The following is a 22,383-nucleotide window of genomic DNA, read 5'->3' as shown; positions in this document are numbered from 1 at the left end:
ATGATAATTGGCTATTGGAGTATTAAATTTGTGGCTCATAACCCATGCCTTTTTAAGTTGGATGTTTAAAAAAATCCTTAAGAGAAACAGTCTGGGTTTGATGAAAGACCTATACACCTCTTCATTTTTTGTTCTGTAACATATTTAGGGTTAGAGCTAATGGCCACTGAAGTCTGGCCCTCAAATATTTACAAGTGTGGCATTCCATATGATGGACGGGTATGCTGAAGTTGCAACTGGCATGGTACAGAATGCTTCAGAGGCATCACATCAAACAGTCTAAGTAAAAAGTAGGTATTTTCACAATGTAGCCTAAAGGCACTACTAGGATATAGCAAGTGCAGTGCTAGTTTAAAGAATATTGTTAACCTATTTAAATCTCTATTTTTAACTTTCTAAATGGAAGCAATACTCAATGTAGCATAGCTGAAGGATGAATGGTACAATATGTTCAATTCCCAGACAAGAACTTTTACTCAGAGTGAGGATTTAATTAACTCATCTATGTTTACAGTGTTGTTAGAATGTTGTAGTTGTATGAACTAAAGCATGAAAACTGGAAATTGTATTACCCATATGGTGCAACTCTAGTTTGTCAACAAAATAAGATATTTGCAGAGAGGCTAGAAGTATGGACAATATTTGTATTTTGAGACATGTAAGATGCCATCTGTATTTTAGCCGAAACATAAAACCCAAGACTCTGATCACTGTGTGATCAGAGGAGTCCCTGGCACTTTTCACACAAATTCCCTGGCCAAAATTCCAGCTTGCTCAATTATGTTCTGAGAGTCTAGGTATCCTACATTTTCCGTTGGACTTAGTGTTCTTTGCCCACAGAAAGAGTTTATATCAGAAAACAGTCTTAAATATTTGCACTATAGACTGCACTTTACTCTGCTTACTACATTAAAATGAAGCGGAAGTTTCTTTCTACGGCTTGTATATTGCTTCATTTATCTAGTCATCATGGGCATTCATTGACAATGATGCTAAAAAACGAGAGACATAAAATGGAAAAAACAAAGCACAAGGCATCAGCTAAAGACCTAGTGCCTGATTCTTTGGTGCACTAGTTTCCATTTGATGATTACTTAATGGTCACTTCAGCTTTGAGTCTCAGGCCAGTTCCTGGTGGACAGCTGTCCACTTCACAAAAGGCATGCATTTTGTACCATTGTTTTCAGGCTTAGGAGCAAGGGCGAGGATTGATTGGGCACAGTGACTAAGCATTCCTCATGCTCAAAAGGTAGTCCTGGGGTTCAGGTAGATGGGCAGGGCAGGGCAGGAGAGGGGAAATACGAACTACTAACAGTGCTGTACCTGTCCTGTGTATGTGAGCGCCTTAGTCCTCTACATACAAGGACTGCCTCTCCACTTTTACAGGGATCTCACTTGCACAAGCCATTCAAAGTTGTTAGTACATTGGGGAGCCAGAAAGCCATCTATCTGGACAGAGTGGATTGGAAGAGCTTACTTTAGCAGTCTTCACTTAGTAATCATGAGTGTTTTCTGGCATTTCTGGTAAACATATTGGCACAAGAACAATAAATGTTAACATCCAGTGTAATACTTAATGCCCATAATTAGCTGTGGAAATCGCCATAATCCATGAAGAGATTTTACTGTCACTTTGCAACTATACTTTGCAACAAACATCAGAACCTGGTGCTAAGCATAAAGCTGAGCCTGTTATGTGGGGAGCAGCATGGGTCATCCACAGTAATGGGTTGGCTTGCTGATGAAGCAGCAATGCTAGTTGCCAATACAATGTGCTGCCATTTGGCAGACGCCAGCCAGTTTCCTTATGCCCAGGCGTTTGCTCCCAAGAGGTCCTCAACACCTGCAATGTTACTTCAGTTAGAGTTGCAAGTGCCAAGAACCTCTCAGAATTAAGCCCCAAGTTGGAAGGAGCTTAGATTGCTTCAGAGAGGGAGCTCAAAAAGTGCAGTTCAGAGTAGAGGTGGCTTTAACCCATTTTGTGCCTCCTGAATTCTGGGCCTGCCCAGGCCCCAGCATAAGACTACAGCAATCCCTGGGTTCCTGCCAAAGCTTTCCACACCCTACTGGATACTCCACTCCCAGAGTGCTCTAGCTATGCCCCTGCCTATCCCCAGAATCTCCTCTTTTGTCCCTGACACACTCCTAGAGGTGGCAAGGGGTTGGTATTGGGTCATTATGCCAGCTCTATGTTGCCCAGGGAGCTACACTGCTCAGAGTAGCAGCATAAAGGGGGCAGAATGCAGCCCCGGAGCGAAAGATCACACTGTAGGGGACAGGAGTGTTGTGTCAGTCCAGCCAGTAAAGCAGCAGCAGTGATAGGCTCCAAAGGGCTCCTTACAGGCTTCATGAGCAAGGAGAACATGACTGTGACTCAGGGCCTCGTGTTTGGGCAGAGGTGGCAAGCTGGAAGAAGTGAAGTTTCCAATATGGAAAAGATAAGGAGTCCCGACACAGGATAGCTGATCCCTGTGAGTAAACCAGGCTCAGCACTCCTTTGCCTGAGCAGGAGGAGCCAACAGAAACAATTAAAGGAGATAAGGCTACCCTGGGGTCCTATAAAGGTCTGTCAGAGGACAGGAAGAGGAGTGATTGGGGCAGCTTGTGCCTGGGGAGGGGAACCACAGAGGAGTGACACTTAACAGGGTGGTGGGTCCCAGGAACAAGGGGCCAGGTGCTCTGGGAAGTAGCCCTCAGGCAGGTGTTCCAGAAGGGGAGCAGAGCTGGCTGTGAGAAGGGAGTTGGCTAAGACTGGGAAGCTGTAAGAAGCAGGATTACTAAAGACCCCTCAGAGGGGAGGCTGTGAAATCCCAGGACAAAGGGTGAGCTGAAGGACTGTTTTAGTCTATTATGGGCTTATATGTGGATAAATAAACCTACTTAAAGGAGCCTGGGTATGGCAGTGAGTGTTGTTAAGATGGGAAGAAACCCTGCCAGGATTTCTGTTGCCTGGCAAAGTTGGGGAAAAACACAGGCAGGGGGATGCAGAGCTACCTTTGGGCATGAGGTGGCAGCACCTATTTTACAAGTTCCCCTAAAAAAGCCCCACTCTTATTACAGGAGGACTAACTCCAAGAAGAGTCACACACAGTAGTGCACTATATATTAACACATGACCCTAGCAATTAGCATACTGTATCATGACGCTGGACTAGCAGGAGCACTATCTATGACAAAGGCCTGTACCTTCCCCTGAAGCTTCTGGTACAAGAATCTTCATATGGAATAACTTGTCTATTTGGGAAAGTCTCTTCCCCATCCCAGCCAAAAAGTGGTGGCTTTATGCCCTGAAGTATGAGGACTGACATCTCTAACTTTGTACAGTGGCTAACACAATAGGTCTCTGATCTACAACTGGAATCCTTAAGTGCTACCACATAAGTAGCCATAAAAATGTCTAATCCCTTTTTGAATCCTAAACTCTTGGCCTCATTGATATCTTATGACATTGTGCAAAATCACTTTCTTTCATTAATACTAAGTATATTGCCTTTCAGTTTCATTAACATCCCCCTTTCCTCATGTTATGACAGAGAGTAAATAGGAGCGTCCAATTTACCTTCTCTGTACCCTTTGTTCTGTATACCTCTTTCACGTCTCCATCTCCTCTCTGAACCAAGAGACCCAGTCTTCCGACTCTCCTCATACAGAAGGCCTTTGCCTTTCTCGAATCCATTTTTTCCACATCCACTGAGACAGGGCAACGGGACTGAAGTCAGTGGGTAGTTTAAGAAGTGAAAAGAACAGGAGTACTTGTGGCACCTTAGAGACTAACAAATTTATTTCAGCATAAGCTTTCGTGGGCTACAGCTCACTTCTTCGGATGCCTAGAATGGATCACACAGACAGGAGATATTTATACATACAAGGTTCCACCTTTTCATGTTCTCTGTATGTATAAATATCTCCTGTCTGTGTGATCCATTCTAGGCATCCGAAGAAGTGAGCTGTAGCCCACGAAAGCTTATGCTGAAATAAATTTGTTAGTCTCTAAGGTGCCACATGTACTTCTGTTCTTTTTGCGGATACAGACTAACATGGCTGCTACTCTGAAACCTTTAATAAGTGAGTTAGCCACCTAGGTGGCTAAATCCTATTGACAGTCAATGAAAATGGGGCTTATGTAATTTAAGCACGTAGGTATTCTTGAACACTTTACCTAGTGTTCTAGATGAATGTGCATATCACCAATTGATATCATGGCATTACAATACTAATTATTTCTATATCCCATTCTTTAGACATTCTAAGTCTGTTTGCTCTTTGATTTTTTGAGAATGCCTGTAACTTCCTCAGGCTGTGAAGGTCCGTCTAGCCTGAGATTTTTCACCATCCAGCTGATGATGTAAAGAGAACTGACAGGCTTAACCCACAGAGCGCCAACAGGGTAATGAGAACAACTAAGTTCCTGTGTGCACTGGCTGATAAGAAGAAAGAGCAGCAGCCCAGGAGGTGGTATTTTAGCTGATGCAGTTCTAAGACACTTCTTCCTCCTGCATCACAGCACAGGCACCCGTGACTCTGAAAAGCCACTGCTACTTCATTATCCTTTGTACTGCATTACAGACCAAGGCTAACACCAAAAATGCAAGGGAAGGAGGGAGAGAAGCAGCAAAACTCTTCATTATTTCCCTCTGATAACCACCTCTGAATTATTTAAATGCTTTACAAAGAACGATTAAGAAAAGAAAATTGGAGTCAAATCATCCTCTCCTCCTTAGTGAGTCAATCAGACCTACCCTAAGCTACTAGAAACACCAGTCTTTTCCTAGCCTGAAGTGGAAGTGTCAAAAGCGATAAGTGTCACTATTCTATAGGTCACAGCTTAGATGACATGAGGCCCCACAGATTCTGTTACTCAGTCTGTGGGTGAGAGCCCCAGTGCACTCCTAATGCCTCAGTCTGCATCCAGAGTTATCTTTGGACTGTCAGAATCCTGTCCCTCACATCTGTGAGATGCTGCTGTATCCTAGGGGCTGTGAACTGCACTCTTTGAATGAGCATGCAATTCCTCTAGGGCAGTGAGTCCCAGACTTCTGTATGCCATGACCCTCTCTGGGCTCACCTCTGTTCACACACTCCCCAGGGGTCTGACACAGAGCCCTGCAACCAGACAGTACCTGACTACTAGTGTTGGCTTCAGATTGGAAAAGAACCCAAGCCCTTGGGTTCAGATCTGGTGGGCTCCTCTCTTCCTACCCATAGGGTTGGTGCAGCAGCAGCTGCGGCCAGCTCACTGTGCCGCAATTGCTGACAAGTCCCAGTGCCTCTCACGGTGCAGAGAGGTGGAGGCGGCCAGGCGCATGAAGCCACCTCTCACTGTGCACGACGAAGTGGCGGTGGCCGAGCACCTAGCCACCTCTCACTGTGCGGCATGCATGTCTTGGGGTCACAACCTCCCATTTGGGAAACTCTGCACTAGGAAGCTTAAAGGTAATCTGTGCTTTTCAATTAGGACACAGCTATATTAGCTCAGAGCAAAAACTTTCCTCCCTCTTCACCATCCTTGCATCGTAAACTATTCCAATCCATATGGATGTGTGCCATTCTGCTTCCCTCCTTGGCCTCCCAGTGGGCCGTTTATCTCCATATGGCTATTGCAGTAGTATCCATGCACTTCCCAATCTTTACTGCACTATCCCTACATCAGCCCTGTGAGGCAGGACAGCGCCTCTCTGTAAATTGGAGACCTGAAGCACAGAGAGAGAGAGTGACTTGCTCAAGGTCACCCAGGAAGTCTCTAGAAAAAGGGGACCATCGTTCTCTTCCTTATTGACACATCTGAGGGGCTGCTCAAGAGGACCATACGGAGACTTAAATACAATCACTGGGGACAAAGTGCCTAAAAGTCATTAATCTGGCGGATCCCACCAGTCATGACAGCATTCCCACTCTGTGTGGACTAGCAAGTTAAACAATTTTAAAAAAAACAAACACTATATAAGCAAACAAATTAAGTTTCCACCCCCAATCTGATTTTTTTTTTTAAGTGATTGAGCCAGGGTCCTGGTTGCAGACAGGAGCCCATTTTTCAGTATATTCCTGAAGAGCAAACCAAAGTTCATCACTCTGTCATGATTACAACCCATTGTAGAACTTGATCCTGACAGCACGGACTCTAATCTGCTTTCATAGGGAACTGCAATTATACTTATCCGTAATTTTGTAAAATCTGCTTTGACAGACAGTGTACTGACAACTTTTTCTGGCAGAAATTAAAGTGGATTTTTCTTAAAGAAGGCCACCCGTCCACACAACCCTAATCCTCCTAGCTCACATATGTTATTGTAACTTGCACTCCACTGAATCCAATTACACAGCCTCAACCCAGCAAAAATCTCCAGCCGTTTAAGAGCCAAAAGCATCAAATGAAAGGGTGTGTGTGGGAGGGAGAAGCCTTATTGCAATTTGGCTCTGAAATCTCACCTCTGCAGACAGGTAAGTTTGCACTGTCATGAAGAAAATACACCATTTGCCATCATATTAACAAACTGCCTGGGTGACACACATTTGAGTGAAGCATGGACAACAGAAAAACCTATGGAACCAAGCTGATGTTACTCCCGGGGATTCTACACGACTGCACGCCCACAGAAAACTGGTTCCCCTGCAGAATTCCTGTGCTCCCCTGCTGAAAACCAGCAGGGAAGCAAAGGGAAGCCATGCGAGCAGTGTGGGGGCAACCATGGGCGCAGTTTTCTGGGGGGCCTTCCCTGCTCCAAACAGAGGCAAGACATGCGGGGCACACGGAGTTACGTGTCACTGCCTCTCCCTCATTTCTGCAAGCGCAGAGCTGCCCAGCTGAAGTCTTGACCCACCGCTAACTCTGCAGCTGAACGCTGCCTCCTGGATCCTTGTGCCATGCTGGAGCCACATTTATTTATTGACAAATAAAATTGGTAGAATATTGCAGAATTTTAAAATATTGTGCACATAATTTTTAGTTTTTTGGTGCTTAATTCCCTCAGGAGTACTGAGGTGCAACTGCAATCTGGAAGTGCCTCACAATTGTTATTTATTCTATGCTAAAAGCAATTTTAAAGTATATTGCTCTGGCTGTATTAACAAGCCAGCAGTGAGCACCACCAAGCAGCAGCTCTCGCATACATTGTGCATGCAGGATTGAAGCAGCAGACAAATAAACCTGGGCTAAATTGGCAGAAATGGCCTCAAAAAATAAATATAAATAAAAACAAGTAAAACTACATGCAAAAAGTGGGTAATTGTACGTCTAACATGCACCTGGTCACACAAGCTAATGTAAGCTGTGGTTGGATGGTAAAAGGGGAAGGGTATAATGATTTTTGACAGTTTGTGGACAGCTGAAAATTTTCCCGTTTCATGTCCAGAAACTGTGGCTTCAAAATCACAAGTCAACCCTTCTTAAAAAGAATATTGAAGCCACCTGTCGACCTCAGTAGAGACCGGCAGTGTTGCCCTTAGTCAGTGGCTAAATATTATATTTGCAATGTTCCCCGTATGGCAGAGACTTCTAAGGACCAGATTCTACCACCCTCACATACATTTAGCACTTCTCTGCCAACAGTCCAATTGAAATGAATGGGACTCCATGTGAAGTCAGGGGGAGGTGTTGGAAGCTGTTCCTAATCTGGTTAGAGATCTAATGGATTTTTGGCATATTGGTGAGAACACCCATCTTCTATTAGCACAGTTTACACCAGCTGAAGATCTGGCCCATTCCTTCCGAAAAGACAGGTGCATTTTCAAGGGTCAGAAGTTGCATGTTACCTCTTCGTAGGCAGATTTTGGACTGGGAGTCAGGACATCAGAGTTCCACTCCTGTCTCAGCCACAGACTTCCTGTGTGACCTTGGGCAAGGTACTTACAGTCCACTTCTCCAACTTGTAAAATAAGGATAATGATACTTCCTCTACCTGAAGGCACATCGTGAGGCTTAATTTGTTAGTGTTTGAGTGATTTGGAATTCTGGAATGGAAACAGCTATCAAGATGCAAATAATTGGCAAATTTCCACAGTGCTTTTCAAGCAGAAGGACAGAGTGCTTTACAGACTGACTATACAGACAAGGAATAATTCCCTCACCAGCCCCACATATCCCACTCAAGTAGTCAGTTATCTCTTAGGTGGAACATAGTTCCTGTAAGACAGTGCACAGCAACACCAAATGGTTTAAGAAATAAAGATCATCATAGCCAAGTGACTCTGAAGGCAGAATTGGTAATTGGTAAATCTGTTATCCCCTCTGGCCAGAACACTGCTAACAGTCATAAGGCCTTAACAGCCACAAGCACTCAACTTTTATGTTTCATCCATCACCCATCCTGCCCCAAACAAACCAATCCCAAAACAGCACCTCCAGCGGCAGCCAGGGTCTTCCAGAGAAGAATGCAAACTAATGGAACAGCAAAATCTCTTCCGCAGCACTCATGTACCCCTAAAAGGTCTTTAGTATTAACCTGGTACCCTGCTATATTGACTGACATGACCCTGCTTAGCTTATGAGATGCCAGGAAAATCAGAACACACAGTTGGCAAAGCTTTAGTCTAGCTTCGGGCATCATGACTTCTGAACTAGCCCAATATCTATAGTAGCAGTAGTAAACCAATGCATTTCTTCTTCACGCTGTTGATGAGTCTGGGTATTAGTTCTTGTATTCTACAAATACCAGAGAAGTAGACAGACAGACATCTTGAAGTAATAGAATCTATAGCATTGTAAAGCTCTCTCTCTTTCTCTTGTCCCTTACCTGGAGAAATACTGTTGCCCACCCCTTCAAACAGGAGGCCCTGATAGCAGCAGCATTATGGAATGCCATGCAGGGCATCCTGAACCCAGCAGCAGAGGAGTCTGCACCACAATGCACAGGCTGAACAGGTTTGTTGGGGAGAAACTGGCGGATCCACCACTCGGCTGACGCTCTGGTTATTCCATCAATGTGTCAGTAAGGCCATATGGTGGACACAAAGCCTTGAGCTGACAGCAGCGGACTTGGGGAAAAGGGTTCCTTTAGCACAGCTCTGGCAAATCGCCCCAGCACATAGCCTGACTCCTCACCCTGTGCACTGTAGATAATTTCTTTCTTGGTCTCTCTTAATTTGGGGGAGCAATGGTTCAGTTCAGAGAAAAACACAGGATTCCAACCTAAAATGCAAAGTATCTTCTGCACATGGACCAGATGGGGCTGGTGGGGGAGGAGGAGAAGGACTTAAACTGCTTGAGACACATTTTCATAACACCACCACCCAGACGACACAGTAGGAGAGACAAGATTAAGCCTTAGGCTCACTTGCCCATCCATAGTAACTACCCCTGTAAGCAACATAAGAACGGCCATACTAGGTCAGACCAAAGGTCCATCTAGCTCAGTATCCTGTCCTCTGACAGTGGCCAATCCCAGGTGCCCCAGAAGGAATGCAGAACAGCTGATCCATTCCGTCACTCATTCCCTGCTTCTGGCAAACAGAGGCTACGGACACCATCACTGCCCATCCTGGCTAATAGACATTAATGGACCTATCCTCCATGAATTTATCTAGTTCTCTTTTGAAACCTGTTACAGTCTTGGCCTTCACAACATCCATATATCTCCCCGAAGTAAGATTGTTCAGGGAGGCATGGGTGAGCGGAATGGAGGAGAAACTAAATCAAAACAGAAGGATGTCCCATATGGGATATACTTAGCCAGCCAGTCAAACCTCACACACATCACAGCCCCTTTGTGTGTACAGACTTCGTCTTGCCTTAGTTATAAAGCAAAACATTAATTAGAATGGATGTGCAGAACCAGAACGATCATCACCCTGGAAGAGTTCTACAGATCATAACCCTACAATAGTCCCACAAACTTCATTTAGGGGATTTAACAGAGACAGTCTGTAAGACCTGTATCTAAAGAGCTCATTCTTTGTGTCTACGGAAACTTACTCGTTTTTTTTATAGAAGCCTATTGTTTTCATACCGATTAAAGCCGGTTAGGCTTTTCCACCAGGGGAAAACAAGGAACTACTGTCCTCTGTTTTTGTATAAAAATACCCCAGCCCCATTTAAAACTTACCTCCTGGGTCAAATGACAGGAACCCATTTCGCAGGTTTCCCATTCAAAAGAAACCTGGAATTGAGTACAGGTTGACCTTCCAAGGGCTCCAGCAGGACAGAACCACCCAAACCTGCCTGAGAACTAACAGACCCAACCACCCCAACTGGAAACTCCCCGAGTTACCCAGGCAAAAGCGAGCGAGCACCGCGCATCCGAATGTCATTACTCAGAGCGAGAAAAATGCAGCTCGCCCGAGCTTGGGACGGCACAAGTACAAATATAGGCAAATGAGCTCACATCCTGTCGGGATCCAGGCTACCAGGGCTGGCTCGGAACATCGCAGGGAAAACACCAGCTCAGCCCGGCCCAGCAGCCCCTCGCTATGAAGCGCAGAGCCGCGCAGCACGGCTGGGGTCCATCTCCAAAGAGCCCCCCGAGCCATGCCACATAAAGCAACGCGCCGCTCCAGCCAGCGGAGCGGAGCGGAGCGGCTCGGTGTCCAACCCCAACGCCTCCCCCAGGGGGCCCCGCGCCGCGCACCCGGGGGCCCGGCCCCCAGCCCCGGGGAACCCTGCCCGGCGAGCCCCGCACTCACATCGCTTGCACAGCTCCAGACACAAAGCCATGGGAGACACAAAGGAGGGGCGGCGGCTCTTCCCTCCTGCGGGGAGCGGCGGACGGGCCACGGCAGCCGAGGGGATGGTGCGCTCTGCTCGCGGGCCGGGCAAGGCAGGACAAGGGCAGAGCCGTACGGGCCTCGCTCGCTAGCTCCCTTTGCCTCGCCCCGCCGCAGCAGCTGTGCACCGCCCCAGGGCGGGGCTACGGGGTAGGCGGGATGGCCACGCCCCCGAGCCCTGGCTGCGGGCGCGGAGAAGTCACGCCGGATCCAGCTGGACTCCCGCACGTGCTCACTGGGCAGCCCGGCCTGAGACCCCCCCCTCCTTCCCAATCGCTCTGCCCTGGGGCTGGGCTGCCAGTGGGAGTTACCCATCGCTCTGCCCTGGGGCGGGGCTGCCAGTGGGAGTTTTGGGGGTGCCAGAACAGGGTGCTGGTCCATTGCTTGATGTGGCTACAAAGCCCCTGGGCTATAGGCCCCCCAAGCACAACCCCCCCTCCCCACCAAAGCACAGGCCCCCTGGCATCCCCACGGAGGGATCGGCTGGTCCACAACTGTCTGGCTGCTAGATGGGGAACTGGGTTTGGGTGCTCGTGCCCCCATGGCCTTCGTGCCAGCAGCGCTGAATGTGAGGGGGGAGACGGGTGTCATAGATCCAGCAAAACCAAAACTAAAGAGGGAGCCAGGTGGCCGAGGGGCACGCTTTGATCCATTATGATAGATTCCCTCTCCCCTTTTTTTCAGACCACATTCAGCACTGCCTGCTGGCAGGGGAAATCAGGGATTATGTCACTTCCCTTTCATCTGTATTTATTCCATGCATTACTGGGTCACTGAGAGGTTAATGACTCTGGCCTGGTCTTGCTCTAGGTACCATTGATATATTAAGAAGGGGAGGCCTCCAGTATTACACACAAACAGCTGAGATCTTACAGTAGTTCATGAATTACCAGTACAACATTTTCACCAACAGCCAAGCAATCCAGTGGTTAGGGCCCAAGCCTACGACCCAGGAGATTTGTGTTCAAGTTCCTGCTTCACCACTGACTTCCTGCGTGACCTTGGGCAAGTCACTTAGCCTCTCTGTGCTTCAGTTCCCCTCTGTAAAAAGGGGATAATAGCACTGCCCTGTCTCACAGGGATATTGTGAAATGCTTTGAGCACTGTACTAGATAAGAGCTAAGTATTGTTACCTACCTAATGGCAGCTCATCTTCCAGCTGCCTTCTGAACTGGGGAAAATAAATGGGCTCTGCAGACAGTGGCACCTCCCTTCCTTCTCATTTCTAACAAAGGGGTCCAGTTCAAGACATCTGCCAATCCCAATGGTGCTTTATAGCACGGAGAAAGAGTTGATCTCCCAGGTTTAAACCATGTAGCGATTTGTAGGTTAAACCCAGCACCCCCTGGAAACATTGGCAGCTCATGCAGCTCCCAGAGCACTGGTGTCATATATTCCTGGTTTGAAATTTCACTTTATATGCGGACAGCTGCATTTTGCATTAGCTACACATTCTGAATGTTGTCAAGGTGTAGCGTCAAGAGAGCACGTTAGAATAATTTAGCCTCAAAGTAACAAAGGATAGATGACTGGGGTTAAGGTCTCTTCCTGCAAGAAGAGGATGCATATGGCAAAGAGCACTCCTGGCTCCAGCTGACCCCTGGTGGTCCAGAAAGAAATAACCCAGGATCTGAACAAAGGATGCAAATGGCAGACACGCTCCTTCAGTCAGTGGTACTATAGTAAGCTTCTGCTCTCCCAGATTCTTCCCCAAACCTACTAACATTATCTCCATTTTATACAGACTGAACTGTAACCAGCTAACCTTCTCCAAGCCCCAAGCTCATATAGACACTGGATCATTTATTCCACTGCACTGGCTGGGATAGGAGTGATGGAGACATAGAACAGGGTGTCAACAAGCATACTGAATACACTGCTGCCTGTACCTCCTCACTAATTCTCCCAATGTCCTTGTACACACGTTGAACAGGAGGAATGACAAAACTGGCCATTCTGGCACCCTGCAGGGGTCACTGATGCCACAGGAGCAAATGCCCAACACTATCTTAAAACAGGAAAGAACCCAACCACTCAAGTAACTCCATCTATACTTGCTGGTGACTACAGGTATTGAGGGCAGGACAGACAAAGAGGGTGACAAACAGATATGTCAATAAAACCTCATGATTAGTGGTATCAAAGGCAGTAGACAGATCTAGAAAGGACAGCATGGACTCTTGATCATCCTTCATCATTCAAGGACATCACCAGCTAAATCCCTGCCCTGAATAGTTTACAGGCTAAGGCCCAGATCCTCAAATGTATTTAGGCTCCTAACTTCCACTGATTTCAATGGCTGTTAGGAGCGTAAATATGTTTCAGAATCGGCCAAAGTGCAGGGCCAGCTCCAGCTTTTTTGCTGCCCCGAATGGCAAAGCGGGGGAAAAAAAAAAGACAAAGCCAACCAGCGGCACTTCAGTAGCAGTTTGGCGGTGGGTCCTTCATTCCCTGAAGGATCTGCCGCCGAATTGCCGCCAAAGACCTGGACGTGCCAGCCCTTTCTATTGGCCGCCCCAAGCACCTGCTTCCTTCGCTGGGGCCTGGAGCCGGACCTGCCAAAGTGTAGGTAAATGTAGACAAAGGAACAGCAGAAAGGGTGAGAAAAAATTACTGTGTAATTAAATTCTCTTAACCTCTTGATATTCCATCCAGTCCTTAAACTTTGCCCAAAGAGGCTCTTCCCAAACTTTTTCACAATGTGGAACATATGTTAATAGACTGTCTTGTGGCCCCAACCTTTCCATTCACTGGTCTCTCAGAGCATCTCCATGGCAACATTTGCTTACATGGAGCAGTCAGATTAGGGCAGTGTTTAATGGATGTTTAACACTTCAGAGCAGTAAGTCTTGTCCTTTGTGAATAATGTTAACCCTGGAAGCCAGTGTCTGTTTTTGCTCCCCCTCCCATATATTCTGTTATTCTTACCTGGAAACCCAGCAACATGTAACCAGGCGGCTCCCTGTGGATCACTGGCAAGTGCTCCATGAACCCCAGCTTGGGAACCTCTGGCCTTAATTAACTTACAGTTGACCCCAGATCTCATCCGCTTGGGCATACGGCACCTGGTTACATACACCTCACTCCACAACCTGGCTGGGTTTGTGCCATGGTCTGTGGTGCAGGCAAATACACCCATAAGTAAGAGAGCGAGGAGGGAGAGAAGCAGCATGGCATCTGGAAGTGGGATACTGCCTGAAACTGGAGCCCACACTCATGAGAACTGAGGCACTTGCAAGGAGGCTCTGTGCAGTCTGAGGTGGGCAGAGGGAGAGCGTCACCGCTCTGCGTGCACACACTGACTGAGGTGCAGGACAGTCGTCACGACACACAAACCGGCCTGATGTTCAAGGCGTTCTGCAGCACATTTGGGATGGAAAAATGTGCAAAGGTGGCTTCCGAAAACAGCCCTTTCTTGGGAATTCAGTGGGGTGTGATGGCGGGGGGGGGGGGGATCACTGCAAAACACAATTGGGAGTTTGAGGAGAAAATTCTGCAAAACAAAAACTTGCTTTTTCACCCTAGCTTCCACAGCCGAAACACGAATTGTCACGGAGCTGCCAGCTGGGCTCAGGCCGCACTGAGCTGACAGTCAGTGTGTGACAAAGAGTGGTGCCATGGTGACAACTTCCCAGCACGACTCTTTGCCCAGAGAATCTCGCACACACACCCAAAAGGCTTTTTGCTGAGGGCCTTTCAAGCCCCTTCTCCTCAAGCTGGGCTTCCTTTCCCCAGGGCTGGGGGAGAGTTATATAATGCACAGCCTTTTCTTCAGCGTTGAAGGGCTGAGTTCTGCTGGGAATGGCCACACCTCCTTTGCCAGTTCGGAGGATACAGCAAGATTTTCCTCACTATCTCCTCTTTGAAGGAGAACAGGCACAGACTTTTGGGACTTGTCAGACCCTGTGTTTCCACTGGCTTTTTGTTGCCAGGGGCCAGATTAGGTCACACTTGGATGCTGGACTTTCGTTGCTCACACTGGGGTCTGGATTCTGCTCACGGCACCGTCTGGTTGGTTGTGTAAATCAGAGTAGCTCCACTAGAAAGAATGGGGTTACTCCTGGTTATAGGTTTTGTATAACTGAGAGCAGGGTTCTGCCTTTTCAAGTTTCTGACATACAGGAAGTCTTTCTCTTAGAGAAGCAGCCAGGAATCACTGTGGGCACCTTATAGGACTAACAGACGGTTTTGGAGCGTGAGCTTTCGTGGGTGAATACCCACTTCGTTCAAGACGCAGGGAAAAGATTGCCACTTCCATATGGCTAAATGCCAGTGCCTTGCATTGGTGTCAAGTATCAGAAGGGGATAGCCGTGTTGTCTGGATCTGTAAAGGCAGCAGAGAATCCGTGGCACCTTATGACTAACAGACGTTTTGGAGCGTTGAAGCTTTCCGTGGGTGAATACTCACTTCGTCCTGCCGTCTGTATGAAGTGTGTATTCACCCACGAAAGCTCATGCTCCCAAAACATCTGTTAGTCTATAAGGGTGCCACAGGATTCTCTGCTGCTTTTACAGATCCAGACTAACACTGGCACCCTCTGATATTTCTCTAGAGAGAGACAGACAGACAGGAAGGAAAGGAATGGAAGTTGGCTGGGTCTTTGTGCTCACTTGCTTCTCCCTCCTGTGCACCTCCAATGAGGAGGCCTCCAGCATGGAGAGGAATAGCTAATTTCATTTGTCTCTCAGCACCTGTAGTCATGTGTGGACCTGGTTTATGCCTTACATTAAACCTCTGAGATGCAGCCTTTGAAACATGGGTTCAGTGGTAGGATTAGGCGAGTGAGGGGAGGGAGTGGGAATCATAAACAAAGCTTCAGCCCTCCCAGTGAACAGAATGGCTGATCAGAATCAACCCATACATGAGCTCGGTTCCACCAGGGGCAGGAAATGAAATCCAAGAAAAACCAAACAGCCCCCTTTGGCAACAGGACTCACAACCACTGGATTGGGACTCCTGGAACGGAGAGTTCCTCTTCACCAGGGATCCAATCTGGGCCTTCTAGCGCCCTGTCCTGGCTTTTGCTGCAACTGTCCTGAGAAATAAAAATCTATGTGCTGAGGCTGCTAGGATCCTAGCAGATGAGAGAGTCTGTTTGATCTATCAGGTGTTATGCCTTGCTAACCAGTGCGTGATTGTCTGATACACCCATGTCACAGTCTGACCACGTCGGCCGCGCCTACATTCCTAGGCTGCCATGTCAGTGACCAGTTGCAGTGTGAGCAGCAGCTCTGCCTTCAGGGCGGCTCCAGCCACCAGCACGCCAAGCGCGTGCCGTCCGCGGGTGGGCAACGCACTTGGAGTGCGTTCCCGGTTCCTGAGGCGGGCAGGCAGCGTTGCCTTCGCGGCATGCCTGCAAGGAGTCCGCTGGTCCCCCGCCCCCTCCGGCTTCGAGCGGCCTCCTGCAGCGCCTGCGGGAGGTCTTGCCGAAGCCACGGGACCAGCCGACCCTCCGCACGCATGCAGCTGAAGGCAGCCTGCCTGCTGTGCTTGGGGCGGCAAAATGCCTAGAGCTGCTCCTGTCTGCCTTGACAAGCTTGTTTACAGGAGGTCTGGCCTGTCATGGGATTCTGTCCCCACAGGTAGTCTGGTTCCCTGGACTGCCCAGGCAGGGAGTGTGTGTACTGCTTGAATTACTTGCTGTTACAATAAGTCCTTGAGAGTGCTGATTTATTTATGACTCTGATTGCACTACTCTCTGCAGAGATGAGCAAACTGGCTTTTAAAGTGAAGAGAAATCAGAGAGTCCATTGGTAACTTCCCCCACTCAACTCAGACACTTCCTATTCAAGGCAGGCATTAGCAAGATAGGATCTGTACTTTGGATATGCTTTCTGATTTCCAGCAATGGAATCATTATTGATGTGTCTGAGCTAGTATCAAAAGCCAAACAGGAAGATGGGCCCAAAGGAGAACCCTGCCTGGGACCTGGCCACCCCTTTTCTGAGCTCTGCAGAGGCTCGGATCCAGACCTGACCCACACAACTTTGGATCTGAGTGTAATCCTAGCAGCTCCAGCATCTCACTATAGTTTGCCAAGGAAAACAAAGCACATGTCGATTCAATTGTTTCCTGCCTATGAGGCAGGTGCAGATCCTGGAAATGCAGAATGACCCTTGGTGGAAGGATTGTTACATACACAGGACTTTGTCCGGCTTTTAAAATATCTAACTTGTTCTCCTTCTGAATCCTTATTGATACTCAAACAGTGACTCATCAGATGGAAAAAAGCAACAGGAAGGCACTGAAGCAAGAGAGAGAAACAGCCCAGCGGGAGACAGAGGACAGAACAAGGGAGAGAAAAACGCATGTATGCACGGGATAGATTCACAAAGAGTAATTCCCATTCAGCCTTATTACCCTGGGAGATGCATGCACTCAACTCCTGCTGAATGAACTGGGAGGTACTTGCATGAATCTCCCAGTACGATCGGACTCTGTGAACTTTAGCATTTCATAGCAGGTACTTTTGGTTTTCTTAGGTGCCTGTAAATGCAAAGTACAATCATGGCAGTGCCATAGCAGAGAGGCCCCAAGTGGAGACACAGAGATGCAAGTTAGGCACAGCTCAGAGGAGGGCTGCACAGAAGTCAGCTGTGGCTCCCTGATACTGGAGGCCCAGTTCTCTTGGCTCCAGTGTACAGCAGAGCAGCATGGGGGCTGCTTTACACAATCCCAGCAGGCCCATGGCCCTGAAAGACCTCTATGCAGTTGAGAAGAGGCAGAGTGCAATTGCGGTGAGCTCAGGTCCCTTCCCACATGATCCCTGCAGGAGGGAGTGGCATAGGAGCTGGTAGTACTGGCTCCACAGTAGCTGAGGTGATCCAGTTACTTTCCAGCTCCTTTGTAGCGCTAGGGCAGTGTAATGAGGCCAGCTCACAAGAAAGAATCTGGCCCAGGGGGTCAGAGAGAAAGACCCATCTATCCAGAGCAGACAGGGATACACACAGACAAAGAGGAATATGCATGCTGAGAGCAGAGGTAGAATTACATGAGATAATTGCAGAAACCACATACATGCCCATAAAGGGTGTGCGCAGCACCTTGGACTTGCCACCTCCCAAATAGTGCAGAATGGTGCAGGCGCAAGCAGCTCAGTGCTCACTGCTGTTAGAAGGGGAAAGGGAAGGCAGCTCATACCACCATCTAGGAGACCAGTTCAAGGGACACGGCAGCAACAAGGAACATAACGAGCTGGAACCAGGCCAGCCTGTGACCAGCAGCAGGGAGTGGTGAATTGCAGGCTTGGAATTCATCCCTGCTGGTATCTGCATTGGTCAGGAGGCAGTATGGCCTGGTGGTAGCAGTCAGGAAGAGATTGAGAGCAGCTCAACAGCACAGTGAGCTGCATCAAAGTGACACGTAAGTGCAACTTATGTGTACTGCAACTGTGAGCCTGGCAAAAAAGCCATAAAGCCTACTCTATCTCCAGGTGTGTCAGCCCTGGAGACCTCCTGGAGGCTCCATAAGAATGGCCACATTCACAATGTTTCATCTAGCCCAGCATCCCATCCCTGACAGTAGCCAGTGCCAGGTGCTTCAGAGGGAATGAACAGCACAGGGCAATTTATCCATGATCCATCCCCTGTTATCCAATCCTAGCTTCTCACAGTTAGAGGCTTAGGGACATCTAGAGCATGGTGTTGTGTCCCTGATTGTCCTGGCTAATAACCATTGATGGACCCACCCATCCTCTATGAACTTATTCCTTTTTGAAGCCAGTATACTTTTGACCTTCACAACATCCCCTGGCAACGAGTTCCACAGGTTGACTGTGTGTTGTGTGAAGAAGTACTTTCTTATGTTTGTTTTAAACCCGCTGTCTAGTCATTTCATTGGGTGACCTCTAGGTCCAGTGCTATGTGAAGGGGTAAATAACACTTCCTTATTCACTTTCTCCACACTAGCCATGATTTTATAGACCTCTATCATATCCCCCCCACTCATCTCTTTTCTAAGCGGAACAGTTCCAGTCTTCTTAATTTCTCATCATATAGAAGGCCCTGGGATGTTATATCTACTTTCTGGGCCTCTGATCCCCCTGTGGCTTCCACTGTCCAGGAGCACCGGGCTCTCATAGTTATAGCACCTAACGTGAAGTGTCCCTAGCTACTTCATTTCCATCCTGTCTGCAATGCACATGCTGCTGGGACAAACATGCAATGCTGGCCTGGATCCTGTGGCCACAACCACTTTGCCATGCGTGTGCCCCTTCTGTGGGCAGCTACTGTGCATGTTGCACTGATACTGTCTGTGCCTAGGGGTGCAATGCAGCGCCCCTGTTGTCTGCAACTTGTTACCATTTGGAGGGCATTCTGTGTAAGATTCACATTTTCTGCCCCCACTGCTCCAGGCCACGTACCAGCCAGGATGCTGGGGTCCCAGAAACACCCACACGTACACAAAGCACCAAGAAGGAAACATTCCCAAATAGAGGTCCTGGCCATGCTGAGGCTGAAACCATGATAGCAAAGTGCATTTTGAACTTGGTTTCACTGACCCAGGGGCAGGGGCGGCTCCAGGCCCCAGCATGCCAAGCGCGTGCTTGGGGTGGCATGCCATGGGGGGTGCTCTGCCGGTCGCCGGGAGGGTGGCAGGCGGCTCCGGTGGACCTCCCGCAGGAGTGCCTGCAGAGGGTCCGCTGGTCCTGAGGCTTCGGCAGAGCGCTCTTCGTGGCATGCCGCCGTGCTTGGGGCGGCGAAATGTCTAGAGCTGCCCCTGCCCAGGGGAACAGAAGTTTTTTTGTTGATGGCTGAAAATGCCATTTTAACTGTGGAACAGAACAGTGCTATTGACTTCCTGAGGAAAGGGAACGTCTAGAGCAGTTATTGCTAGCCGACTTTCCACCATAGTAAGGAAAGCATGAGAGAGAAAAAAATATACATACAGATACACATAGATCCCATTCTCCTACACACACACAGCATGGAGCATACAGATTTCTCTGTGTCCCTTATACACCCACAGCATGGAACATAAATTGCTCTCTCGCTCTCTCTTTCACACACACACACACACACAAAACCTAATCCCTTTCTGCTGGTATGTCAGAGAAAGCTATTTCTGGAACATGAAATCTAGGTCAACAAGAAGAAGAAAATCTGAAGGGAAAAATAATTTCTCCCTTTGAAGGCTGGCATGGGTCAGCTCTGGCTGATATATGAGTAGTAATGGGGCTGCTATGATCTCTGCTCCTGAGCATCACTCTTTCACCTATGGCCTCTGAACTGTGCTCTCTGATGAGTTTGCACAGTACATCTGCTTCTCAGTTTTGATTCCTCAAATGCGAGGGATTAGGGGACCCTATTATTTACCCAGACAGGCCAGAAAGGGAAGAGCCCTTAATTCTGCCTCCTGTCACCTCATGGATGCTTAGCAGGCCCCTACATAGCCCAGTGGTTCTGGAGCAGAGTCCCAAGCACAGACTGGTGGGATCACATCTTCATGCAGACCTGGGATGACCAGCAGTGGGTCCAGGAAGGAACTTTCACATGAAGAAAGCTGCCTTTCTGGAGCTTCATGAGCAGCTTGCTCAGAGTCCCCAGCATCATGACACACACATAAAGGTGGCCCGGCCCATTCAGAAGCAGGTTGCTATAACAATCTCTGGAAGCTGATTACCCCAGACTGCTACAGATCCATTGCTAACCAGTTAGGTGCTGGAAAGTCAACTGTGGGTAAAGTGGTGGTGGAGGTTTCGGAGGCATTCAGGCATGTGATTTACCCAGAGGTGACCGGTATAATCAATATCCTTGAAGTAACTGCTGGTTTTGAGAGAATGGGGTTTCCAAGCTGTGCCAGGCCCATTGTTGGCACTCATGTGCCCATTGCTTGCCCTTCTCAAGGAGCACATACTCCACAAAGGGCACTACGTACTCTGTTAGTACGCAGGCTCTGGTGGACCACAGAGGACGATTTACGGACACCAGGATGGGCTGTACTGGAAAAGTTCATGATGCCAGGGTTTCCTGCCAGTCGGGAGTCTACCTTCATGGACCAAGCCCGGACATTATTCCCACCAAATGATGTTGCCATAAATAGAATGACCTCACTGTTATTCTGTGACACTCCCTCCTTTTGGCTAGGCTTATGAAGCTGTAACCTAGAAGGCCTGGCAAAACCACTCTCAGTAGGTGTATTTACCATAGTCCGCCAGTGGCTTTTACTCCTGTGGCAGGGAGACTGAAGGCATGTGTGTTTCCTTTTTGTCACAGGGCTGGGAGTTCTGAGAGCAGGCAGGTGGGAAGTTCCCTTTGTCCCTGGTCTTTGTACTGTTTCAGGTGTTTGATGAGGAGATGGAGTCTGTGGAGCTGGGATCTCACCTGGTCAGGTAACTGTCAAAGAAAATCTTTGCCCCCCGGACAGAAACGTTCAGCAGCCCTCTCTGAACACGGCTCTCGCTGCTGTTCAGCAGAGGAATATTGGGCATGCAGTTGCCCAGCTCTGTTTCTAATGAGAGGGAGCTAGGGCGGGCGATGAGAGGGAGCCCTTTGTTACAGCAATTAGCTGTCGCAATTAGCTGGATAGCTTTCACCAGGGCTTTGTTCGTCTCATGCTTTGCAAGGCACAGAGCTTCTGTTTGAGGCTAGATCAAGGGAAGCTCATCATCTGTGTTGCTGGCTGTGAAATGTGAGCTAATTGCCATGTAATGTGCAACTGACACATGCATTTGCAGGAGGAACTGGGTGATCAAAGGCGTGATGGCTGCCAAACCTCACCCCCACCCCCAACACACACACACACAGACCCATGCACACACCTACCCAACAGGTGGAAAGCTGCAAGTACTCCATGAAATCAGGAAGGAGGGAGAGCATGCGGGCTTTAATCAGCTGGGGACTGAGTCTCAGTGATGCTGTTTAATTTTAAAGCTTGGCTCCCCAACATCACTTATATTCCCTGATCTCTCTTTCCCAAATCACCCCCAATCACAGAACCAAGGGCCTCGAGCCAGAGGTGTGAGTGCATTGGCGTCTTCATAGCCATCCCTGATACAGCTCTGCTGATGTACACAACACTTCACAGCACATCCATACAGGTAGGTGGCCTGCTTCTCCTCCCACCTACACTGGTGCAAAGCAGGATCATTCCTGGACTCATATCAGTGTCACATTGGGCCAAGTGAGAGGAGATTTAGGCTCACTCAGACAGTCTAACTCAGCCCAGCAGTGTACGCAGATGACAGGTAAGGCTCAGCATGGCATATAGACACTGTGCCAGATTCTGAATCCTACACACTAGTCGTAGGCACTGATTTAAATCGATACAACCAGGTTAAGAGGAACCTGTCCAAGGCTCTAGGTGCCTCTGCCAGCAGACATATGTAAGCAGAGTCAGGATGAGCTGTACCCTGACATCTGGTGGTGAAGTATGGGAAGTGTGGAAACAATGTCTGGAATGCAAAATCTCAAATATTTGCATAGGCACGCCTACCCTATCCCAGACTGCCAAGCTGTGGGACTGCTTTGTGACAGAAATGACTCAACCTCAGTTGGGTGGTACTTGCTAGACAAGGGACATGGGTTCCAAAACCCAGTGAATTGAGAGAGGCTGGGGACAGGTATTTGTGCCTGGTGGTGTAGTCTCCTTGTGGAGCCAGAAACATCAGTTTCACCCCCTCCTCTCTCTACTGTGGAATGTCAGAATTGATTTTTTTCCCCTTAAGAATCTGTGTACAGGTTACTGAG

At 48.4% G+C, this 22,383-nt stretch overlaps 1 protein-coding gene across 6 annotated transcripts in view; it reads right to left on the bottom strand.

Annotated features, from left to right (window-relative positions):
- DLGAP4 (DLG associated protein 4) overlaps window positions 1–22,383 on the bottom strand; it is a 331,900-nt gene that overhangs the window by 49,404 nt on the left and 260,113 nt on the right. The window contains exon 1 of one of the 6 annotated variants that reach the window (XM_075072309.1): window positions 10,615–10,810. The exons of 4 other annotated variants lie outside the window; for them this stretch is intronic. Coding sequence is in view for 1 of the 2 variants with exons in the window: in XM_032769613.2 (XP_032625504.1) it covers window positions 10,615–10,645 (31 nt within the window). In the remaining variant the exon portion in view is untranslated. Of the gene's footprint in view, window positions 1–10,614; window positions 10,811–22,383 lie in introns of those variants that run through there. One more of the 6 variants, XM_032769613.2, reaches the window with a different exon arrangement.

The sequence above is a fragment of the Chelonoidis abingdonii genome, chromosome 14 (assembly GCF_003597395.2).
Source record: "Chelonoidis abingdonii isolate Lonesome George chromosome 14, CheloAbing_2.0, whole genome shotgun sequence".
NCBI classification, from domain to species: Eukaryota; Metazoa; Chordata; order Testudines; family Testudinidae; genus Chelonoidis; species Chelonoidis abingdonii.
The sequence above is the reverse complement of the archived record's forward strand: the minus strand, read 5'-3'. Positions and strand labels throughout refer to the sequence as shown.